The 25,023-nt window shown below is 34.9% G+C and overlaps 1 protein-coding gene across 5 annotated transcripts in view; it reads right to left on the bottom strand.

Moving 5' to 3' along the window:
- The window catches only part of LOC123538630 (serine-rich adhesin for platelets-like), a 145,578-nt gene that overhangs the window by 64,673 nt on the left and 55,882 nt on the right, over window positions 1-25,023 (bottom strand). Inside the window, exon 1 of one of the 5 annotated variants that reach the window (XM_045322857.2) lies at window positions 378-916. The exons of the other annotated variants lie outside the window; for them this stretch is intronic. Within the exon in view, the coding sequence (XP_045178792.2) occupies window positions 378-407 (30 nt within the window). The 5' untranslated portion in view covers window positions 408-916. Of the gene's footprint in view, window positions 1-377; window positions 917-25,023 lie in introns of those variants that run through there. 5 annotated transcript variants of the gene reach the window in all.

Here is a 25,023-nt window from a genome sequence, read left to right as displayed (position 1 = left end):
TCGCAAAGGCAGAATCAGTCCTGTCCAGCATGATAAGGGTTAAATTGCATGTTTGAAGAAAATGATGAAGAATCCAGTATTTTTCTGAATGATTTTGTAATTTTCATAAAATTTCTGTAGTAACATTTAAGTTCAACACCCAGTACAGGGCAGAATCCTGCGGCCCATGCCAATAACCGAAAGAATGCATAATACCAGGTTAGGCACATAATGTCAGGCCTTGCATGCACAATATTATGATTCCTAAGGATACTAGGTAACATTCAGGTATAGTAATATACAATTTATCAACTGCCAATATATTTTATAAAGTTGCACCACTGCAATTTAATAACTGTTTCTTAATGAAAACAAAAATAACAAACTTTTTCCCTTACCTTACTTGAGCGGAACATTTTTCTCGACATTTTTAATTCCTACTTGTTTGTTCGTTTACCTTCCTAAGTTCTTATATAATCTTCCATAAAGTTAATCCTTTGTTCAGATGCCAAATAAATTAATATAACTAAATCCTTCAACTTGAATAAATTGATATCAATTATAAATTTATTGGCTAGCCGCTCCACAAAAGGTAATTATAATCTTTGGACATGGAATTTTGGCCGTTAGCCCACCGCACTGACAATATAACACATCCTTTAATTACATTAGTTAGGTGTCTTATGTACCGTTTAACATTGCACAAATATTTTTCGGACAATGTAAATATGAAAAAAAAACACCATAAAATTATATATCCATGTCACATTGTTCCTTGTCTATATACAGTATAACATGAACATTAAAAATACACAAATGATGTTGTATCAAAATGTCACACCTTACATATTTTATATGGTGTGAATATAAAACCACAATTTTTATTTTTCAAGGTATTTTTCTCCGTGAATATCAAAGTACTCGTATCACATGTACACATGAAGAATCCAAATTTTGACATTTTACTAGCTATTTAAAGTCATTTTCTCTGTCGTCAATGATTAAGAAGCTTTTGTGTTCAAATATCTCTGTCACATATCCATATACATATATATATATATATATAACTATATATATCGAGTCATTACAAAGCCTTTATAAAGACATCGATATAATATTCACAATATATCAGACTTAAAATTTACGATATTTGAAAATTTTGCCATAAAACCACAACAAGTTCTCATTACACCAACACTTCAATTTTTACATAAAAGAGACATAAACATTATAAAGTGTCTCTCATTTGAAATGTAAATATCGTTCGCAGGTTTTTATCCTAAAAGATATCAACTTCAAGTATCCTGTATTTCATATTTACATATATTTGATTCCCCAAAATTTGCAATACCTCTGTTTATATACTTTGAACTTTTAAGAAAAGCACATGTTTAATTAAGCACTTTGGTCACGATGATCCATTATATTATAATACATTCAGTAAATACACAAAACCGTGAAAATTGTCGTTGAATGAAATATTTCGGTTGTCACCAAGATGAGATTGTCGGTCAGTATTCTACCTTTTCATCACTTAACGTAAATAATATCATTACACGCTCACAGTTATGCGTGTTAGCATCTTTACGCCACCGATTCAACGATAAAATATACTTTACGAGATATTTTTATTGCAGTATCACTTATTTATGTGTGTTTTTTAATATCAGAGAGTAGCCTTTAGGTGATTTATCCCTGAAAGGAGGTGACAATAAGTTTCTTTCGGTAAATGTTATCTTTTCCATTTATGAATTGTAAAAAGTGCCTCAATACCTTGAAAGCATTTAAAAGTAATTTAGTTATATCATATTTTTTAATGTGATTTGGGTCATTTTTCTATTTACTAATCTTACGGCTCATTAGTTACGTATGACGAGCCAAAAAACTGACTTGAACCTTCCTTTTTAGATTTTTTATTTTATCTCACTAGTCATGCAGTCACTGCCAGATGGACATATGTGCAACTTCTTCAGAAAAATGATAGTCACTGATACAGATTGTTCCAGTTCTGAAGGCTTCCCCTAATTCTTCAACATGCAAGGTGTGAAGCACACAGCAACATCTGAAAGATTGTTGGTATTCAACCCACGACTTTCCATTTCTGATGCCACGCAGCCACAGTGCAGATGAACCACTGGGCCACAGAGACAAACCCACACCTTTCCGTTTGTGAAGCTATAGTACATTTGAACCATCGAGCCACAGAGGCGTCCTTTTTATTTACAGTGTGTGTCTATTTAAGCTTACTAATAGCTGCCACCAGCAAAACATATAGACGACTCCTCCAAAAGACTGTTAGTAATTAAAGTTGGAGGATAGTGCAGGATACGCAAGATGCTTCAATTCCAGGCACCATTATTTCCATTGAATTGTGCTTTAAATAAGTTTCTTTGACAGACAGGTTCCTAGTCTGGTGTGGGGGGGGGGGGGGGGAAAGGACTGGGAGGCGGCATTCTGGGAATGTAGCTTATCTTACTGGGTATTTATCCTTGTTTTTTTTACTGAAGAATTGAAGTATAACTCATATTGAGACATTAAAAACCGTTTTCAGAGATTATATTCTCTGTAAGCCTGAGCCTTATCGTATGGAAGACAAATGACCTTGAAGGTCAGACTAGACTGGTGACATTATTACTGTATCAAATTCAGTATCACCAAGTTGCAACCCAGAAGTCTACAACTTCTGTAGACTTCTGCAATTACAGATGTGACAATTTAACACTTTCCAAAATAAGTTCATACAATTAGATTTTATGATGTTTCCTTTTTGTACAAAAAGTTTCTGATTTATTAATTCCAGATTTATTTAAAAGTATTGGTTTTCTTCAAGCAAAAACGTTATTAACTTTTAACAACAAAACACATCAGCGTAATGTAACGTAAAGGGTTTTAATATAATTTTGTGTACAAAAGCTATTTAAGCAAAACTGTTTCACCTAGCGAAGCACTTTTGCCTCACAGCGGGACGTCCTTTTTGCCGCACATTCTCTCTATAATAGTTTTATTCGTACATTAACAGATCCAATATTTCTGCAGAATCGTGTCTTTTAGTGCGTAAAGCTATATTTGTTCGACATCACGATATTGGATTATAATGAAAGGTTTTGTACTAAATACATCCTCAGCGCTTTTACTACCAACAGGAAATGATAAATGAAGGATTATGACACAAAATCTCTGATATCACTGCAGTAATTTAAACAGTACATTAAATATTAAAACCGTTTGCAAACTGGGTGATTTTTTTCATGCATATTTCATGAAATCTAGTTCAAATTTCAATGTTAAAAAAAAAATCTTAATTCAGCTTCATAATAAATATTTCTTTATAATTCATGAATGCTTCGATCAAGTCATGTTTTGATATAATGAAATAAAGGTAAGAACAGGAAATGAAAAGTAAAAATACCCGCCAACCATCCCGAGAGATTCAGACAGCCAATTTAACAAGCATAAGGGGCTCACCAGCAGCTGGCTGATAAGGTCTGTGTACTTTTTCAATAATTGCAGTTGGTAACTTTCCTTACCAATACTAATCAATTCAGAAAGCAACATACAGTTTCTCTGTATTATATCTTCCTCGTGCGATTTTTCACCAGTACTGGTCAGATTTTCGATTTTTTGAGCTGTGCCCCTGCGAAATGCAGTTCTTGAAATCATGCACACTTCAAACCATTCAAGAACTGTTCATGAACTAACCTTCAACAGTTCTTGATTTGTGTTCATGAATTTTTTGGACATGAACTGTCCTTAAAAAGTGTTCATGAACAGTTCATGAACTACTAAAGAATCACACAGAGTTCTTGAATTGTCCATGATAAAAAGTTAAAGGAACAATCATGATGTCATTTTCTTGAATCTTTCATGCACTACTTATGACAGGTAGTTCCTTAACTAATGAAGAATCATGTTCATGAATGGTTCACTGCTAGTTCGTGAAGATAAAATGGCACAATAAAAACATATAGCAAGAAGTTCATGAACTATTCATGTTCAACAACATATCAAGAACTATTCATAAAGTGAATAGTTCATGAACTGTTCATGTACATTAGTTCTTGAAGTCATCTTTCACTTTTCATACACTGTTCATGAACACGGTATTTAAGAATGTTTCAAGAATTTGTGCCATTTTATCTTCACGAACAATTCATGGTGTTCATGAACTCCATTCATGAAATATGCATGAACTGTTCATGAACAGTAACGTTTCATTTCGCAGGGGAGTCTGACAACAAAGAAATTCGACAAGAATTACGAAAATGTACAATTTTGGGCAAAAAAGGAAGAAAACAAAAACAAAATTTAATAAAAATCATCTGCTTTTTCAGAATACTTCAATATTTTTAGACCACCAAAGTGATGACATGGAATGACACATGATCTGAACCGTAAAATACGTACATCATATGATTCATCCATTTACGGACAAATATCGCAAAAAAAATTCCAAGACGAGATATTAACATTTAATGCCCATTACTTATCTCCTAATTAAACCTCAACTGATCCAGTAAAAGCGAACCAACATGCGATCTTGTAATTTTTTTAGGTATTTGATTTCAGTTGATCTGTAAGTGATGATTTATGGACGCTGTGTGATCTCTCTTCTTAAATCAAACAGTGATCAGTGCTCGTTAAATGATCCGCTGACAATTACCACTGACAATTAGAAATTGTCAACATTTTTTTTTTGGTGTTGTATTGATTTTAGTGTTGTATACTGTTGTTTTCCATCCTCTTTTACACATCATAAAAAACTAGAATTGTGTCCATAAGACACATATTGCCCTCACATTCTGCGCCTTCCTTTGAATAGCAAAGTTTTAAGTAGACCATCTTATACGAATGATGTACTATTGTATTGCCAATGAACATATTTTAATGCTACTGAGCTTATTGCATTGCTACTGAGCTTACTACATTGCTACTGAGCTTATTACATTGACACTGAGCTTACTGCATTGCCACTGAACTTACTGCATTGCCACTGAGCTTACTGCATTTCCACTGAGCATTTTGCATTGCAACTGAGCTTACTGCATTGCTACTGAGCCTACTGTATTGCCACTGAGCTTATTGTATTGCTATTGAGCTTACTGCATTTCAGCTGAGCTTAGTGCACTGCCACTGAGCTTATTGCATTGCCACTAAGCATATAGCATTGCTACTAAGCTTATTGCCAGTGAGTTTATTACACTGCTAATGAAATTGTTGCATTTCTACTGAGCTAACTGCATTGCCCTTCTGAGCATAACGGATTCCTAGTGAGCTTATTACACTACTTATGAACTTATTGCACTGCTACTGGGCCTATGCAATTGCACTGTACTGAGCTATTTTCTTTGCTAGTAGGCTTATTCACTATTCCATCGCAACTGAGCTTATTGCATAGCCACTGAGACTGTACTGTTCCAGTACTTATGTATCACAGCTGAGCTTATTTCTTTTGGTCTGAATTTACCTGGCTCGCCTCTGCATATTTCCCAAATCCTGGCTCCCAGCTGTTTCCTTCAAGTGCAAAGAGCAAGCCTGCAACCTAAAACAAATGGTGTTTCATTTATGAAAAGTGACCAATCGAAAGCTGGCTTACAAAAGCAAAAATGCCCTTTAAGGCTGCGGCCATCATTTAAATGAACCAAAAGCACTCAATGACCGGCAAAGGACCAATCTATCACAATTAGAATATCTTGCAGAAATGTGTTTAACAGCCAGAGAAACTTTGGCTAAATAAGCCAGTTGGGCACTTAGAAACTTGCAAAGTTGAAACAAATGCCATTAGGATCTTAACACTGGAAATATTTCAGAGTATGGATACATGACTGTTTATATTCATTTTTAGGCAGAATGAGTGCTTCTTTGGTGGTAATTAATGAGTGATGACAAAATTTGCATCGGCAATATGTGGACACTTCTCTTTTATTGAGGTAGTACTATTCATAGATCCTTTTTCAATGGCATATCTCTCTGAGCTCCATCCCTGTCCTCTCATAACAAGAGCTAAGCGAGCCACTTTCTAGCTTTTTTAAAAGCTATACTTGTGTATGAAGTGTACGTATGATAGAAAATTGTGTATCCATTTCCTCTGGCTATATCCAATCAGCAGTCCTTTGTTATATGTGTGAATAGAATCATACGGATAACTTGTTCTGTATCAATATGTTTGCCTGATTGACAACCTTATTTTCTACACTTTTCTGGTCCAATTAATGAACTTATTTTCATGTATATGGTGGTATTATGTATTCATGAGCCAGTTCAAAACATTCTTTTTTCATTTTTGTTGGGTATAGAGTCACATCAACATAAATTGAGCCGCGCCATGAGAAAATCAACATAGTGGCTCTGCGACCAGCATGGATCCAGACCTTCGCTTTCAAAGCCTACTGCAATTAGAGAAACAGTTAGCAATCAGCATGGATCCTGACCAGACTGCGCAGGCTGGTTTGGATCCATGCTGGTCGCAAAGCCACTATGTTGATTTTCTCATGGCGCGGCTCATTATTATTGCACTTTAATGAAAAACAATATCTGCCTTATATTACATAGAAGAAAAAAGATATGTTTCAAAGGAAAAGCAAAACTCACAGACCACATGATAGCTTATTACTTGATATATCATGAAATTCTCAATACGAATGAAGCACATGATGAAATATTTACCAGCCAAAGATTAATGTATTTGGTTTGCATTAGACTAGCTCCTAGACTATGATATATACTTTTATTATTTTTTTTTAAATTGTGAATGTAGCCAGTCTATATCCTATGTCCGATATAATATGATATATAATATTACAATCAGTTCTCACTGACAATCGCATTTGTCACCATTACATAAAATAAAAGGAAAAATACTAAAGTTGAAATTTTGTTACAAATTCTTTATTAGCAGTCTAGTGGCTAGTCTAGGTTTGCAAGGACATTGTCTCAAGATGACCACTAGCAGCAAGTTACATTTTTTCAACGTGTAACTGATTGTAGAGATATTTATGTATACATGACATTGTGTTCAAATTCACAAATTGTGCTGTTCGAGAATATTACCCCTGTGACCTTGCTAAATTTCTATAATGAACTTGTCCATCTTTCATCAGGGGTGCTTACCAAAAAAAATACTGACTGAAAGTCAAACAGTGCACTGAGATCATGGATATGCAGGCTGATCATGATCTACACTGGTCAAAAAGGCAGAATCAGTCGTGTTTAGCGACAGTAGTCTTTCATGGTGAGTAAAAGATAAAAAAGTTTCTGATCTAATCAAGATATCTGGAACTATTTTCAAAGGGACACTAAACATTTTCTTGCAGACTTCCGTCTACATGCTCCTGCACAGCGAGACCAGTGAAACTACCGACGTCAAGAAAGAAATGAACAAATATTTGAACTAGTTACAGTAATTTCATATCCGATCCAAAACATACTCCCGAAAAAATAACTTTTATAAACAAATTATTTCGCAGGCTTTTTGTCCTCTCCCACTGGTATCGCTTCAGACGTAAATTCTCAGTAATGTTTTTGCTGATAAAAATGTTGTCAGCCATGATTAGGTTCAACGGAAAGCTGATGATATACAGAGGTTTTAGCGTACTGATTATTCGCTAAGTGAGAACATTTTTCAATCGTGTAAATTTGATTTGGACCTTCATCGAATTAAGTGCCCTCATTCATTTCCCCGAAATTAGAAGGCACTTAGCGAAAACCGAAATTTATCATGTCACCATGGACTCACTTTAATAGGAAAATTGAAACTTATTTAAATATGTAAAGTACATAATTTTTCATTGTCTTAATGTTAAAATTTTTTTAAATTTTTCTTTATCAGAAAATCGAAGATGCCAGCCTTGAATGGCAGAATAATACCAAAGTGGAATAAGAAAAATTTCAAGAAAATATCCCAGTTTCTTTAGATGCCCCCTTTTTGGGCAGTACCTAGTCAGTTCCTCAGATACCCCTTTTTCAGTTAGTTGATTTAGTCACTTCCTGTATCCCTTACTAGCTTAATTACTAGGGCAGTTGTTTTCGTCAGTTCTTGACATACTCCTTTTTGGGCAGTTGTTTATTCAGATCCCGAAAGGTCCATTTTTGAGTAGTTGTTTAGTGACAGTCCCTGTATGAAATATCCCTTTTTGGGCAATTGTTTTCGTCAGTTCCTGAAATTTCTATGATTTACCACTGAAATGATTGTAGTTAAAACACACCCTGCAGAATGAACTTTATTTTTATGAGAAATTGACAATAAACAGAATTTGTAATGAAGCTTTCTTTCTAATAATAATTACTTACCATACATTAGATGAACAGTATGTGTTTCTGTAAAAAACATTCTAACAAATTATGTAGGCAGCATCATGTTATTTTATGTAGAAAAATTCTGAGAATAAGTCATTAAAGCTATCGTTTTGTAGATAGGATATAAATTTTCAAAATCTACATGATATTTGTTAGTTTTACATGGCTTAAGCCACACCCACACAATTTACATAATAATTTTGATGAATTTCAATGGCAGAGCAAGACCCAATGTGCCCCTAAAGTCCCTTTTGCACCATCAACCTTCTTCGAGCCTTATATCCATCCTTAATGGGATTTATAAATCCATACTTCTTTTCAGACTGTCAAAAGATATGTATGCAGTAAGTCAAATTAGCAAAATACTATTTTTAAAAGCTTTTGCAACAAGTAATTTTTCTAAGAAAGAACTCTGAATGATTCACTTTACAAGGAAAGGTATATATTTCATTTTTGTATAGCAAGCTCTAATTTCTATTACATTTACCACTGCTAACTGCCAGGGAGGTAATTTTTTCGGAAATACTTATTTTATGACAATATGATACAATGTACCTGATATTTCTCCGAACAAATTGTTACGATAACTTTTGACAGTTGTTATAGTACAGAAAATCTCGTATTTACACTCTTATACCTTCGCTAATTAATAGGTAACTAACTATTATCCCACTTCAAAGTCCACATTACTTAACGAGGCACTATTTTTCATTAGCGTTAATTAGCGCAGAATATAAACCCCTGCTGATGGGTGATATTTCGTCCAAAACATGTTAGTCATTTATTATTGTATTGAAACATTGAGAGTGCCATAACCTAAAATGTTGATTAGCGAATTAAAATCTAATAAATGACGCTTCTGGAAAAGCGGAAAATATTACAAAAATGTTACATAATAATTAATGGAGCAACTGTTCATGGAGCTTACAGAGTTTTCTGGTAATTTCAAGGCCGTTTTTCATTAAAAATGTATTACAAAGAGCATTTTAATGCAAAAAATGTATGAACTTTACCCATTAAAATTCCATTACAATTTAACGAGGTCTGACAAATTTTATAACACTGGATAAATGTGACCTTGTAAATCTGCTACTGCAGCTATTTCTTAAACCTAACTGTTTTTCCTGAATTTCGAACAATTTCGGAATAAGTTTTCGCAATAGACAACTTTTAAATTTCCACTTTGTAAATGGAAGAGGAAAAAAAATGACACTGTTTTTGTAGATAAATGTAGGCACTTGGGGTGAAAAATCTTCTTTTTTTTTTCATTTAAGTCGAGTAAGACATGAAATGCGTATCTTGCACTGAGAAAAAAAACAAACAACAATAAATAGTTTTGAAACCCCAAAATGTGAATAAGCCAAAACTTATATCAAAACTTGTCCATACATACTTTAGGCAGGCCCTATCTAATATTCTGAGTATGAGTCAATAGTATTTAGCATAATAAACAATTTGCTGGGTCTCTGGGTGGCTTCATATAAGATAATCCATCTGTCAATTTTGGCACCAGGGGAGTTTAAAACTGACACCATCATGTAGATAATGTACAGAAGTATTTCATATTGATACATGGAGTATGTTACTGATATATCTTTCATTTTTCCCTCTGATACAAAACATCAGGTGGGCAGACAAATCTTTGGAGTGAGTCAAATTTGCAGGTGAAAGTGGTGTTAAAAACATAGAATATCTTGTTCCCTGAAAAATACAAGTTATAAGCTATGGAATTCTGTATGCTACGGAAGAGCATTAGTGCCAGGTGCCTTTTATCTATTAACTCGAAACTTCGCGATACTACGTAACTCGTAATTTTGACTTACTAATTCGAAATTTTGACTTACTAACTCAAAATTTCAACTTATTAGGTGCTTAGTAAGTATGTGTATTCAATAAGTCATAAATCAGTTATAACCAATCCATATTATACCATGCAATGAAATTAAATGGAGCCATATTCTGAAATGTTCTATGAAAACCAATCAGGGCAGTGTGTGTTACAATAGAAAGTTCTGTCAAGAAAAAAGTATTCTGCTTGGAGGAAAAAGGCCCTTTCATAAAAATATCAGACTTGAGGGCTTCTTTTCAGACAAGGCTGTGATGAGGTAATCTGATTCACCAGGTATTCATTACAAAGACAAAATGAGCCGTGTCATGAGAAAACAAACACAGTGGCTTTGCGACCAGCATGGATCCAGACCAGCCTGCACATCCGGTTTCACTAACGGTTTCTCTAATTGCAATAGGCTTTGAAAGCGAACAGCACAGATCCTAACCAGTCTGCATGGATGCGAAGGCTGGTCTGGATCTATGCTAGTCGCAAAGCCACTATGTTGGTTTTCTCATGGTGCGGCTCAAACAATCTCACAAGAACTGGTGCCTAGAGGTCTTGCATGATATTAATGAAATATAAAATAAGAATCATATCAGAAGAATCAGAGCGCTGAGTACCAGCCACTGTAACAGCCTCGAGTACCGGTAATGCAAAATATCAGTTATAAAATCAAAAGTGAGTCAATGGTGAGAGGAAACTACCAGTATTGACTCGTCAAGATTCTTGGAGACCTGGGAATTGTGGATGTGATAAGATTATCTATCTGGCAGAATCTGTCATGCTTGTTCATTATAAACAGATATGTAACAATTTTCATGAAGCATTATCAGGATTTTCCTACATTACCATGATAATCTGATGTCATAATTATGATACAAGGCTCTTCAACAGTTGGCCTGGCATGTGTACATTTGAGTAAAATAAGTCAGATATTTACTGATAATGGTGGAGTTGACTGATCTGGTAGGTGAAACTTGTGTTGAAGTGTCCTGTCAATACAGTGTAACCTGTTTAAATTGAACACCAGCTGGTTGTGGGGGTGTAGATATGGCAGTCTCCTAACCAAAGTCACACTATGTATGACACCTAACCAAAGTCACATCAATAAATGGCAGTCACCTAATAAATGTTATGCCAATAAATAGTAGTCACCTGACCAAAGTCACACCAATAAATGGCTGTCACCTAACCAAAGTCACACCAATAAATGGTAGTCAGCTAACCAAAGTCACACCAATAAATGGTAGTCAGCTAACCAAAGTCACACCAATAAATGGCAGTCACCTAACCAAAGTCACACCAATAAATGACAGTCACCTAACCAAAGTCACATCAATAAATGGCAGTCACCTAACCAAAGTCACACCAATAAATGACAGTCACCTAACCAAAGTCACACCAATAAATGGCAGTCACCTAACCAAAGTCACACCAATAAATGGTAGTCAGCTAACCAAAGTGACACCAATAAATGACAGTCACTTAACCAAAGTGACACCAATAAATGGCAGTCACCTAACCAAAGTCACACCAATAAATGGCAGTCATCTAACCAAAATGACATCAATAAATGGCAGTCACCTAACCAAAGTCACACCAATAAATGTCAGTCACCTAACAAAAGTCACATCAATAAATGGCAGTCACCTAACCAAAGTCACACCAATAAATGGTAGTCACCTAACCAAAGTCACACCAATAAATGGTAGTCATGTAGCCAAAGTCTCAACAATAAAAGGTAGTCAGTCACCTAACCAGAGTCACAACATATCATGGTAGTCATGTAGCCAAAGTCTCAACAATAAATGGTAGTCATGTAGCCAAAGTCTCAAAAATAAAAGGTAATCATCTAACCAAAGTCACACCAATAAATGGTAGTCATGTAGCCAAAGACTCAACAATAAAAAGTAGTCACCTAACCAGAGTCACAAAATATATGTTAGTCACCTAACCAAAGTCACATCAATATTTGGCAGTCACCACATCAAAGTCACTCCAATAAATGGCAGTCACCTAACCAAAGTCACACCAATAAATGTCAGTCACCTAACCAAAGTCACACCAATAAATGTCAGTCACCTAACAAAAGTCACATCAATAAATGGCAGTCACCTAACCAAAGTCACACCAATAAATGGTAGTCATGTAGCCAAAGTCTCAACAATAAAAGGCAGTCAGTCACCTAACCAGAGTCACAACATATCATGGTAGTCATGTAGCCAAAGTCTCAACAATAAATGTTAGTCATGTAGCCAAAGTCTCAAAAATAAAAGGTAGTCATCTAACCAAAGTCACACCAATAAATGGTAGTCATGTAGCCAAAGTCTCAATAATAAAAGCTAGTCACCTAACCAGAGTCACAACAATAAATGGTAGTCATCTAACCAAAGTCACATCAATATTTGGCAGTCACCTAATCAAAGTCACACCAATAAATGTTAGTCACCTGACCAAAGTCACACGAATATATGGCAGCCACCTTACCAAAGTCAAACCAATAAATGGCAGTCATCTAACCAAAGTCACACCAATAAATGGCAGTCACCTAACCAAAGTCACATCAATGAATGGCAGTCCCATAACCTGAGTCACACCAATGAATGACAGTCACCTAACTAAAGTCACATCAATAAATGGCAGTCATCTAACCAAAGTCAACCCAATAAATGACAGTCACCTAACTAAAGTCACACCAAAAAATGGCAGTCACGTAACCAAAGTCACACCAATAAATGGCAGTCATCTAACCAAAATGACATCAATAAATGACATTCACCTAACTAAAGTCACACCAATAAATGGCAGTCACCTAACCAAAGTCACACCAATAAATGTCAGTCACCTAACAAAAGTCACATCAATAAATGGCAGTCACCTAACCAAAGTCACACCAATAAATGGTAGTCACCTAACCAAAGTCACACCAATAAATGGTAGTCATGTAGCCAAAGTCTCAACAATAAAAGGTAGCCAGTCACCTAACCAGAGTCACAACATATCATGGCAGTCATGTAGCCAAAGTCTCAACAAAAAATGGTAGTCATGTAGCCAAAGTTTCAAAAATAAAAGGTAGTCATCTAACCAAAGTCACACCAATAAATGGTAGTCATGTAGCCAAAGACTCAACAATAAAAGGTAGTCACCTAACCAGAGTCACAAAATAAATGTTAGTCACCTAACCAAAGTCACATCAATATTTGGCAGTCACCTAATCAAAGTCACTCCAATAAATGGTAGTCACCTAACCAAAGTCACAACAATAAATGTCAGTCACCTAACAAAAGTCACACCAATAAATGGTAGTCACCTAACCAAAGTCACACCAATAAATGGTAGTCATGTAGCCAAAGTCTCAACAATAAAAGGTAGTCAGTCACCTAACCAGAGTCACAACATAACATGGTAGTCAGGTAGTCATGTAGCCAAAGTCTCAAGAATAAATGGTAGTCATGTAGCCAAAGTCTCAAAAATAAAAGGTAGTCATCTAACCAAAGGCACACCAATAAATGGTAGTCATGTAGCCAAAGTCTCAATAATAAAAGGTAGTCACCTAAGCAGAGTCACAACAATAAATGGTAGTCACCTAATCAAAGTCACATCAATATTTGGCAGTCACCTAATCAAAGTCACACCAATAAATGGTAGTCACCTGACCAAAGTCACACAAATATATGGTAGCCACCTTACCAAAGTCAAACCAATAAATGGCAGTCACCTAACCAAAGTCACACCAATAAATGGTAGTCTCATAACCAAAGTCACACCAATAAATGGCAGTCACCTAACCAAAGTCCAACCAATAAATGGCAGTCTTGTAACCTGAGTCACACCAATAAATGACAGTCACCTAACCAAAGTCAATGCAATAAATGGCAGTCACCTGACCAAAGTCACACCAATAAATGGCAGTCACCTAACTAAAGTCACACCAATAAATGGCAGTCACGTAACCAAAGTCACACCAATAAATGGCAGTCACCTAACTAAAGTCACACCAATAAATAGCAGTCACGTAACCAAAGTCACACCAATAAATGGCAGTCATCTAACCAAAATGACATCAATAAATGAACATTCACCTAACTAAAGTCCACCAATAAATGGCAGTCACCTAACCAAAGTCACACCAATACATGCAGCACCTAACAAAAGTCACATCAATAATATGGCAGTCACTAACAAAGCTCACCACCATATAAATGGTAGTCACCTAACCAAGTCACACCAATAAATGGTAGTCATGTAGCCAAAGTCTCAACAATAAAAGGTAGCCAGCACCTAACCAGAGTACAACTATCATGGCAGTCAGTAGCCAAAGTCTAAACAAAAATTGGTAGTCATGTAGCCAAAGTTTCAAAAATAAAAGGTAGTCATCTAACCAAAGTCACACCAATAAATGGTAGTCATGTAGCCAAAGACTCAACAATAAAAGGTAGTCCACCTAACCAGAGTCACAAAATAAATGTTAGTCACCTAACCAAAGGTCCATCAATATTTGGCAGTCACCTAATCAAAGTCACTCCAATAAATGGTAGTCACCTAACCAAAGTCACAACAATAAATGTCAGTCACCTAACAAAAGTCACACCAATAAATGGTAGTCACCTAACCAAAGTCACACCAATAAATGGTAGTCATGTAGCCAAAGTCTCAACAATAAAAGGTAGTCAGTCACCTAACCAGAGTCACAACATAACATGGTAGTCAGGTAGTCATGTAGCCAAAGTCTCAGAATAAATGGTAGTCTGTAGCCAAAGTCTCAAAATAAAAGGTAGTCATCTAACCAAAGGCACACCATAAATGGTAGTCTGTAGCCAAAGTCTCAATAATAAAAGGTGCACCTAAGCAGAGTCACACAATAAATGGTCGTCACCTAATCAAAGTCACATCAATATTTGGCAGTCACCTAATCAAAGTCACACCAATAAATGGTAGTCACCTGACCAAAGTCACACAAATATATGGTAGCCACCTTACCAAAGTCAAACCAATAAATGGCAGTCACCTAACCAAAGTCACACCAATAAATGGTAGTCTCATAACCAAAGTCACACCAATAAATGGCAGTCACCTAACCAAAGTCCAACCAATAAATGGCAGTCTTGTAACCTGAGTCACACCAATAAATGACAGTCACCTAACCAAAGTCAATGCAATAAATGGCAGTCACCTGACCAAAGTCACACCAATAAATGGCAGTCACCTAACTAAAGTCACACCAATAAATGGCAGTCACGTAACCAAAGTCACACCAATAAATGGCAGTCACCTAACTAAAGTCACACCAATAAATAGCAGTCACCTGACCAAAGTCAACCCAATAAATGGCAGTCACCTAACTAAAGTCACACCAATAAATGGCAGTCACCTGACCAAAGTCAACCCAATAAATGGCAGTCACCTAACTAAAGTCACACCAATTAATGGCAGTCACCTAACCAATGTCAACCCAATAAATGGCAGTCACCTAACGAAAGTCACACCAATAAATGGCAGTCACCTGACCAAAGTCAACCCAATAAATGGCAGTCACCTAACTAAAGTCACACCAATTAATGGCAGTCACCTAACCAATGTCAACCCAATAAATGGCAGTCACCTAACGAAAGTCACACCAATAAATGGCAGTCACATAACCAAAGTCACACCAATAAATGGCAGTCACCTAACCAATGTCAACCCAAAAAATGACAGTCACCTAACTAAAGTCACACCAATAAATGGCAGTCACCTAACCAATGTCAACCCAATAAATGACAGTCACCTAACCAAAGTCACACCAATAGATGGCAGTCACCTAACCAATGTCAACCCAATAAATGACAGTCACCTAACCAAAGTCACACCAATAGATGGCAGTCACCCAACCAATGTCAACCCAATAAATGACAGTCACCTAACTAAAGTCACACCAATAAATGGCAGTCACCTAACCAATGTCAACCCAATAAATGGCAGTCACCTAACTAAAGTCAACCTAACAGTACTCTACAGTAATTGACAACTTCCTCACATGAATCATAGATACAGGATGGTTGTCTTTACGCACAAGGTCTGCTGTCAAATTAATATGGAGAAATGTATGCTGCACCCATGAAGTGACAATAAATCTAACACATAAACACACATTATTTTATTGAACAATTGTTACCAAAAATCTAATATACTTTTCTATCAGATCTAAAAAAGAAAAGATTTATTACTGTTGCTTAAGTGAGCATGAAATATAGTTACTGATAGTAACTTGATCATATAATTGAGCCATGCCATGAGAAAACCAACATAGTGGCTTTGTGACCAGCCTGCGCATCGATCCGCGCAGTCTGGTCAGGATCCATGCTGTTTGCTTTCAAAGTCTATTGCAATTAGAGAAACCGTTAGCAAACAGCATGGAATCTGCGCAGTCTAGTCAGGATCCATGCTGGTCGCAAACCCACTATGTTGGTTTTCTCATGGCGTGGCTCAATGATAGAAACATACACACATCAATGTTACATTCGAAAAAGAAATTTTTCTTCAATCAGAAACTCCGCAGGGAGAATTTAAATGCTAAATAAGGGAAAGGCAAACAAATAGCTCCTAACGATAGTGAAATCAGTAACCAATACTTTAAATGACTTCTCCCACCAGTAACCAATACCACAATGATTGCTCCCTGCGGAAAAAGATATCACTTTATTTTACCACCCAAGGGTCGCTATTTATTCAATAACCAAGGTTGTTTTCTGTTTTCCATAGATATCCTGTCATCATTAGTATCGTTTACAGTATAATGGAGGAACTGAGGTATATATTCAGGGAGGTAATGCTGTTCTATTGATAGGAGAAATATTTTGATGGTTTCTACAGAGCCGCAGCTTGTTACATGGAAGATTTGTGCGGAAAAAAGATAATGGTCAGATAGTGCTCAAAGGGACGTAACTCTAAAATCATTTAGTAGAATCATACATTATGCTTCAAGGGACATAACTCATAAAACAATTAAGTTTAGTAAATAATGTTGAAAGGGACATAACTCTGAAACACTGGGTATTTTGGTAGATAATGCTTCAAGAGACACAACTCTGAAAACATTGAGTGTTTTTGTCGATAGTGTTCCAAGGAAACATTTTATATTTTGGTAGACAGTGCTCATTCTAAATGCCTCTGCTATTATTTTCTGTGTAAAAATAACAACTTGTGTATAACATCTTTTTATCACCATTTCCAGCCATTCATTTCTTGCAAGACTACCCATAAATGGACAAACTTATGGTCATGTGACTGAGACATGCAATAAAAATGCTAATACTGTGTAGGCAGACATCATGAAATACTTTCATTTTACTAAGTGCAGTTTCTACAAAAATAAAGTTGCTGAAAATCATGCACAGACATTCCTTTAACAATCAAGCATCAGTATAAGCATGAATAGGGCCTTTACTAAGTCGAAAAAACTTAATGTTTTATATTGATACGGAATACATTCGAAAAACCACAGAGGCGCATCCTGCAAATTACTAACATCATACTTCAAAACATCGAGTGTTTTCCAAGGGACGTAACTCCAATGGACAAAATTTTTAGAATGTTTTTGTTCCGGCTGGTCTGTCTCTAAGTTTTCTTTTTCCAATATCTTGTAAAAAAGCAACCTATTCTGACATTCTCTTAAAACAAGGTGTTGTTATTTAAAGTTTTATTCCTGTGAGAACCGCTAAATCCAGCAGTAATGAGATTTTCAAATTGGGAGCAATTTTTTTTTTTCATTTATGCCAGAAGCAATGCTAATTTCACTCAGAGGAGTGTGAGAGTCTGCACTAAATTAGCCATTTCTTGAAATAAGAATATCAACACAGCTTTGAGTACTTTTTTCTGCAATTACACTGCATCCTGAAGCAAGACCTGATCGTGATCCCACAAAAGCTTTCTTCATTAATGTCAAGCATTTCTGTGACAATGATTTTTATGACTCTTTTGTTTGGAGAACTAAAAGCTAGGGTAAGTGTCCACTTTGTCATAGGGATCCATCACGTGCTATGATAGAGGAGAAAAAAATCATCCATAAATAACATAAATATTTATGTTATTTATGGATGATTTTTTTTTTTTCACATATAAGTTCTTGAATTTTCATCTAAGAAACATTTTAAACAGAAAAAATCCCCTCTATCATAATTTTTTCCCCTCTATCATAGCATGTGACGGATCCCTATGCACTTTGTTAGGCATGAGAAGAACATGCATTTGATGTTCATTATCCAGTTGTTTACATATCATGTATGACACGATTGCGCAACCCAAGTAACAGTTAATGGTACTGCCCAAATTGAAAGATGGACAAGTTCATTACAGAAATTAATGAGGATAAGGGTTAAGGGCAAAATAAACTATTTTCATCAAGTTATGATTATTTGTACTCAAGCTGTCACTGCCGCATTTAAGTCTTCATGGCTCATTTACTTAATAGTGCGACTAGTCTCAATAAACAATAAAATCATATTTTGGTAATATACATTGATATCTGATATAATAACATATATATAGCCATGCTCATGGTAAAGCAATTGAAACAATGAACCAAGAGCTAGTGAGTTTGATCAAATGGATCCCAAAGCATAACAGTGATGTATTTTTTAGCAAAATGGATGATTGTGGATGGGGGTGAGGGAATAATGATTAGTGGAAAAGCTGTTCAGGTTTCAGAACTGGGCAGCACAAATCTTATAAAATTGCCTTTATCCAAGAAAACACAATATCTTAGACTGAGGTAATGACTTAAATTTTATAAAATTCTAAATTTCATTTAAGTTCTTAATTAATCTAAAATACATTGATATAATTTAAAGGGACATGGCAAGCCATCATTAATTTTGTCAAGTCCAACCTTCCTACTTACCCCTAGGACTGTGCTATGAATATTCCAAAGGCCCAAAGAGAACCATACAAGTTGCCATTGTCCAATCATTTGTCCAGCTTGAGACATCTGGACATTATTACCATAGTTACACTATGTCCAGTAATTACTGACCAGTCCAACCAACCCATTATTAAACTGTCAAACTATAGTAACTCAATCCTTTCTTGATGTTACTCCGAAATAATGCATGTTGCAATTAGCAGACATCTTTATTTGGGCAATAATATCTAATTTGTCTCTGCAAACTTTTGTATTAATGGGATATGGCATAGGGACTATCTTGAGGGTTACTGATTGAAAAACAGTTTTGTCTGTTGCAGTTTTCAAATATCATATCATTTTAGGATCTTACCTGATAGCCCTGCTTGTTCTACATCTGCAATCAAGTGTGTGTGTTCCATTTAAGCTCTTTCTCAACAATGTTTTAGTCATATAAGTGATGGTGTCTACTGAAGCTGTTAGCACAATGCCCAACTTTTTACAGCTGCCTCACAGGAATATCATGCCTAGACATGTGACATGATACCCCGCCCAGTCACATACTGACATCGGGATGACTGGTCCTTAATGCTGAGCACCAAGGAAAGAAGCTATTAGTATCATTTTTCACGTCTTTGGTATGACATGGTCAGAGTGTGAACCCACAGCCTCAGGCACTCAAAGCGGGCATCTGCCACTAGGCAACCTAGGCAGTTGAGAAACCATGCGCATATGAAAACAAATACAGGTAGTTTCTCTACAGAAAAGGTGGCAAGTAATTAATTTTCAGCCAACCCACAAAATAATTTTTTTTTTTCAAACTCACATACAATACAAATTATTTCAAAAAAGATAATACTCAACAGGTACTACCTTTAAATGCTATTAAAATTCATAGATTAAGTAATAAAAACAACAATTTTCTTCAATTTTATCAAATAGCGGGCTTGAAAACTCTACTGACTGATCTGGAATTACTCAAAGATGAACACTAATGATAAATTAATGAAGATTATTAATTAGGTGTATATATAATTAGTGAGTCACAATGGCTCGAAGGCAAAAGGAAGTAGAATGACTGATGCTGGGAAACTTCCTGCAAAACTGCAACAGTGCCAAGGGATCACAATGACAATACACTCTTATAGAACAAAGTTTAGTCCTAAATTTTCCATATCTGTGTATTTTCCTTCAAAACTGGTATATTTTTTATCACATTTTTTTGCTAATCTAAAAAATTCTTTTATGATTCAAACAAATACGAATAAGGCTTCTTTTGTTGTATATTCTCCACTTAAATAAAAAAAATGTTAAGAAATAACTACAAGCCACCTTAATGCATGCCCTTGTTATTTTTTCTTCTTTTCATTTATTTGTATTTCTTTTATTTTGTCATTTACATCTTAATTAACGTCTTAATTTTTAAGCTGAAATACCAAAATTGTACAAACAGCATCTTAGAATATTCTTCAAAAGGAGCTCTACTTCTGCTACTTTTAAAGCTTGATTCATTATATAAATGTAAATCTGAGAAACAAAAAGGCATCACTTAATTCCAAAGTCAAATCTCAATTCCCAAATGAACAAAGACGACTTGCAGATACAAAACAACAGTTTCGTTAACAATGCATGACTCACATGACTGTATAATATTCAGTTCCAATATTCTAAGACGCGCCATAAATCATTAAAATATTGACAATTCAAACAAACGCTACACCTGAATGAAAAAACTAAGCAAGACCCTTTTAGGAGTTGACACATACATTGTCTCAGCCTGTCACAGCCCCTTTTATGATTCAATGTTTGTTTAATGTGTGTAATTTTTCATGTAAACTGATGCCACTTGAATGATTCCAGGTAACGCGCCACATTATGAGTCATGCATTTAATCTGCATGCAAATTAGAAGAGAACCTTTTTTCATATTTTTTCATTCTACGAAATTACTGTAAAGTCTTAATAATTTGTGCATTCTTTGTTTTTTTTATGTTAAAATTACTTATCAAGGACTTTGCATGCTTTATTATGTGATTTATCATAGTTCAGAATTCTGATGTGCAGGAGGCCTGGTTATATCCGCCCGAGAGGTTTTATATTCAAGCATCTGAAGTATGCATCATGGTAAATCAGATGACAAACCACAAAAATTCATGTTTATTTCAATTTTAACATGTTCATGCATTGAAATATATAGATAATATAAAAGCAGGACCTGATTTTTTTTTTCAAATAGTAATGAACTGGACATCATTTGACAATATGATGTCATGTTGTTGTAAAGTTGGATTTTTACAACATAAGGTTACGTAACATACAGTTTTAGTATTGCATAATATAATCTAACAGTAATATTTTATCATAAATGTTTGTATTTTCATATAGTATGGTATTTAAGTTTTGAAAGCATAGACTTTAGCTAGTCTATAAAGGGCATTCAGCTAGTCTATTAAAGACTGCTGATTTACCTAGACAGATCATTCAGTTCAGTTTATTCATTTGACACTTTAGTAATGTCTATATATTTCATAGTCATCCGTACTTTCAGTTTATCTTTATTGTTACAAACTGCATTTAATATCATTACATATTTTCATTTTGTATTTCCATCAGCTATTTTTAGTAAGACCAGTTATGAAAGAACTTTGAGCTATTTTTAGATTATAGACAAAGAGTTTACATAATCAAGGTCATAGCTGATTTGAAAGATAAATGTTGAATGGCTTATCAGAAAAATGCTGACCAATCAGAATGTACCTTACATCCTTCATGGTTGACTGCATTCTGGAAGAGTTTACCTCAGAAGAACTTCAGAGCCATTTCTTCACTCTGTAAGGAATTTTAAGACTGACAACATTTAAATAACTCTCCTAGGGTTTAGTAATTAATAATTAATTAATTTTGTTTTTATTTTTGGCTATTTATTTAACCTAAGAGTTTTACTAAATTCATTGTAACTTTTCTCTAAATTAGTAAGTAATTTTCTTTAATTAAGTAACTTAAATTCTATTGTTTAAACAGCAATTGTTTTAGATTTTCATCTTTAAATACTTCAGTTTTAAAATATTTATAATTAATTTACATTGCTGTTAATTTTGAACAGAGTCATAAAAGTACAGAGTCACAACATACATTTAGATACTTTAATAATACCATTTATTGAGATTATTATTTACTTCCTGACAGAACTTTAAGAACTCCATCTTTTCATTTAATAAGCTGATTTGTCATCTTTATCAGTATTTTTGGCATTTTTCTAACTTGTATATTTAGATCACTTTGTAAAATATTAGTTTAGAAAGATAAGTAAAAATTTGGTTGGTTTTCAAATTTATTCAGCATTTGTGTTTTTATTTTCCCTTTCTAAGTAAAGGGTGGTGTCATCCTGACGTGTCAGTAATTCTGACGTAATAGTTTACTACTAGTAAACGGCTAGTTTAGACCACTGCTTCCAAGCAAACTATTAAACGAACATATAGACCGACTGTTAAACAAGACAGCCTTGGTTATAAACCAAAATTTTTTTATTCCCCACAACAATGTGTTCTCACCGGTCTGCATGTCAACCATTGTTTATCACAAAATAAACAACACTTAGATCTACATGTTGTCTTCTTTCCATCGAAATAAGGTAAGTGTTAAGATACTCTTAAACATTGTAGTACCATTAAGTGTACACTTTCATATTAATTATTTTACAAATCGAACAGAATGCTTTTTAACCCTTACTCTGCTAAATTTCTATAATGAACTTGGTCTGCACTGGTTGCAAAGGCAGAATCATTTGCCGCCAGCAGGCTAAGGGTTAAACAAGAAGATTTGTCAATTAAAGACAAAAAATTGAAAATCGCATGTATTTATCAAACAAAATGACATTAGATAATTGTAAGTTCACTTTAACTAATTGGTGCAATTTTAGTTAAAACATGATTTGCAAACTATCCATTAAAATAATGTGTTTGTGCAATTAAATGTAATATCAAAAATTCATCGTATGCATTTGCTGCGCCAAGTGCCATGCCATCCAATTTGTTTAATCTTGTCAAATGTAAATTATAATGGCTCCCTCACATGAAATACGGAATTGTCTACCAGTTGTCTTGTACTGCAGTGATTGCATTTATTTCAGTTATTTATGGTCTGTCAGTTATGAGATTCCATAACAGTACTGGTTCAGTGCCTAAATCCGGACAGTGCTTAATTATTCGGACACCGTTTAAAAATGCTTTACGATCATGATTTTTTACTGAAATGAATAGAATCGACGCAAGCGAAATGTTTGATGACCAGCTGTCAACAATAGTGTACGAATGTAAGCCTTTCCAGAGAAAACTACCTTCAAATATCCGCACCGCATAAAGTAAACATTGTGTGTGTTGGGGGATGACGTCATACAGCGCGCGCCAGTTATTTGAGGTGTGAAGAGGTACTGATCAAATAAGAAAAATATTCTGCCTATTGCAGACGACTCTTTTTTGTTTGCTGATCGAAACTGATGTAAAAATATGTTTTAGAATTCTGTACTACCCTCAGTATTTATTTTAAAGATTTAACCAATTTCTGTTACATATCAATTAATTCAATAGAGAAAATATTCCAGCATTCATTAGATAAATCGGCACAGTGTCATTATAATGATCCCCGTATTTGTGTCAAAATGTATAACGACAGCGACAGAATAAACATGTAAGAAAGAATCATTTTAAACATTAATTTTTGCTCAGATAAATTTTAGTATATTATTGTTATATTTGACAATTATATAAAGTTAGAAACTAGTCCATATGATCACGTGATAAACAGGTAATAAAATTTTATTCGGACGGAGATATTTGTATATATTTACAGGACTGTATTTGACTGCTTTATTTTAAACGAAGTCGTGTTTATTGTTATTTTTGGGTGCACATATTCGTTGCATTTTATACCCAAATAGTGTTCGAATATTTAAGCACTCCGAAGGTCAATTTTGACAGCTTTTACTGGCCCAATTCGGATGACATTTTTATGATGAAATCAGCAATATACGATTTTGTTGTTTTGCAAAGAGATTTATAAAGAACCTAACATTATACAGTTAAAATTTTATGCACGTGTGGTTTCATAATGCAAAGTTACTGTCAAAAACCCACCAAAAGTGTCCGGATTTAGGCACTGGACCAGTATTATTACTATAATAATTATATCTGTCAGTTATAAAAAAGACAGACAAAAAAAAGTCAGATTATAGACTCCCTGGCAGCATGGAGCATCTCAAAAGCAACCAGAAGCACCAAATTTGACCTAAAACCTGATCATATCACATACCGCATGTGACCTACAAACGGATTATGTCATGAGTCTGATCTATATAAACTGACCATGTTATGAGTCTGACCTATAAACCAAACATATGCCATGGAAGAATTGTAGACAGCTCTGTGTTTAAAGCTCTGCTCCGTTGCTGTTCATATTCTTTTGTGTGTATGCAACCCATGATTACAATAGGTAACAGTTAACGGCCATGTGCCACATTTATCAGCACGCAAATTCACAGGTATTTCATATAAAATTTTATATAAAATAGACCCTATTTTGGCAGGCGTCACTGTTCATAGTCAGGATTTTCATGCTTTTTAAGTGACAATTCAAGGTTAAAAGGTAGGACGGGAGCAGGGCTTTAAAACAGATTAATCATGTATGGTATTATAACCATATGGTGCATATATAAAGTACATATCTTTGCCTACCTCCCCATCACAGACACATATGCACTGGATTTTCCTTCGAAAATAAGAAAGATAGAAATGAAAATTTTGTGTATTGAAAATTTCTACGCAACAGTGACTTAAAGAAAGCTCATCTTAACCCTTAGCCTGCTAAATTTCTAAAATGGACTGGTCTTTCATTCAATTTGGGCAATACCATTTATCATTTCAAGGGGTGTTCACTGAAAATTTACTGACTGAATAGCGAACAGTGCAGACCATGATCAGACTGCACGGATGTGCAGGCTGATCTTGGTCTGCACTGGTCGCAAAGGCAGAATCACTTGCCGCCAGCAG

Source organism: Mercenaria mercenaria, chromosome 18, assembly GCF_021730395.1.
Source record: "Mercenaria mercenaria strain notata chromosome 18, MADL_Memer_1, whole genome shotgun sequence".
In the NCBI taxonomy this organism is placed as follows: Eukaryota; Metazoa; Mollusca; class Bivalvia; order Venerida; family Veneridae; genus Mercenaria; species Mercenaria mercenaria.
This window is presented reverse-complemented; position numbering and strand designations above follow the sequence as displayed.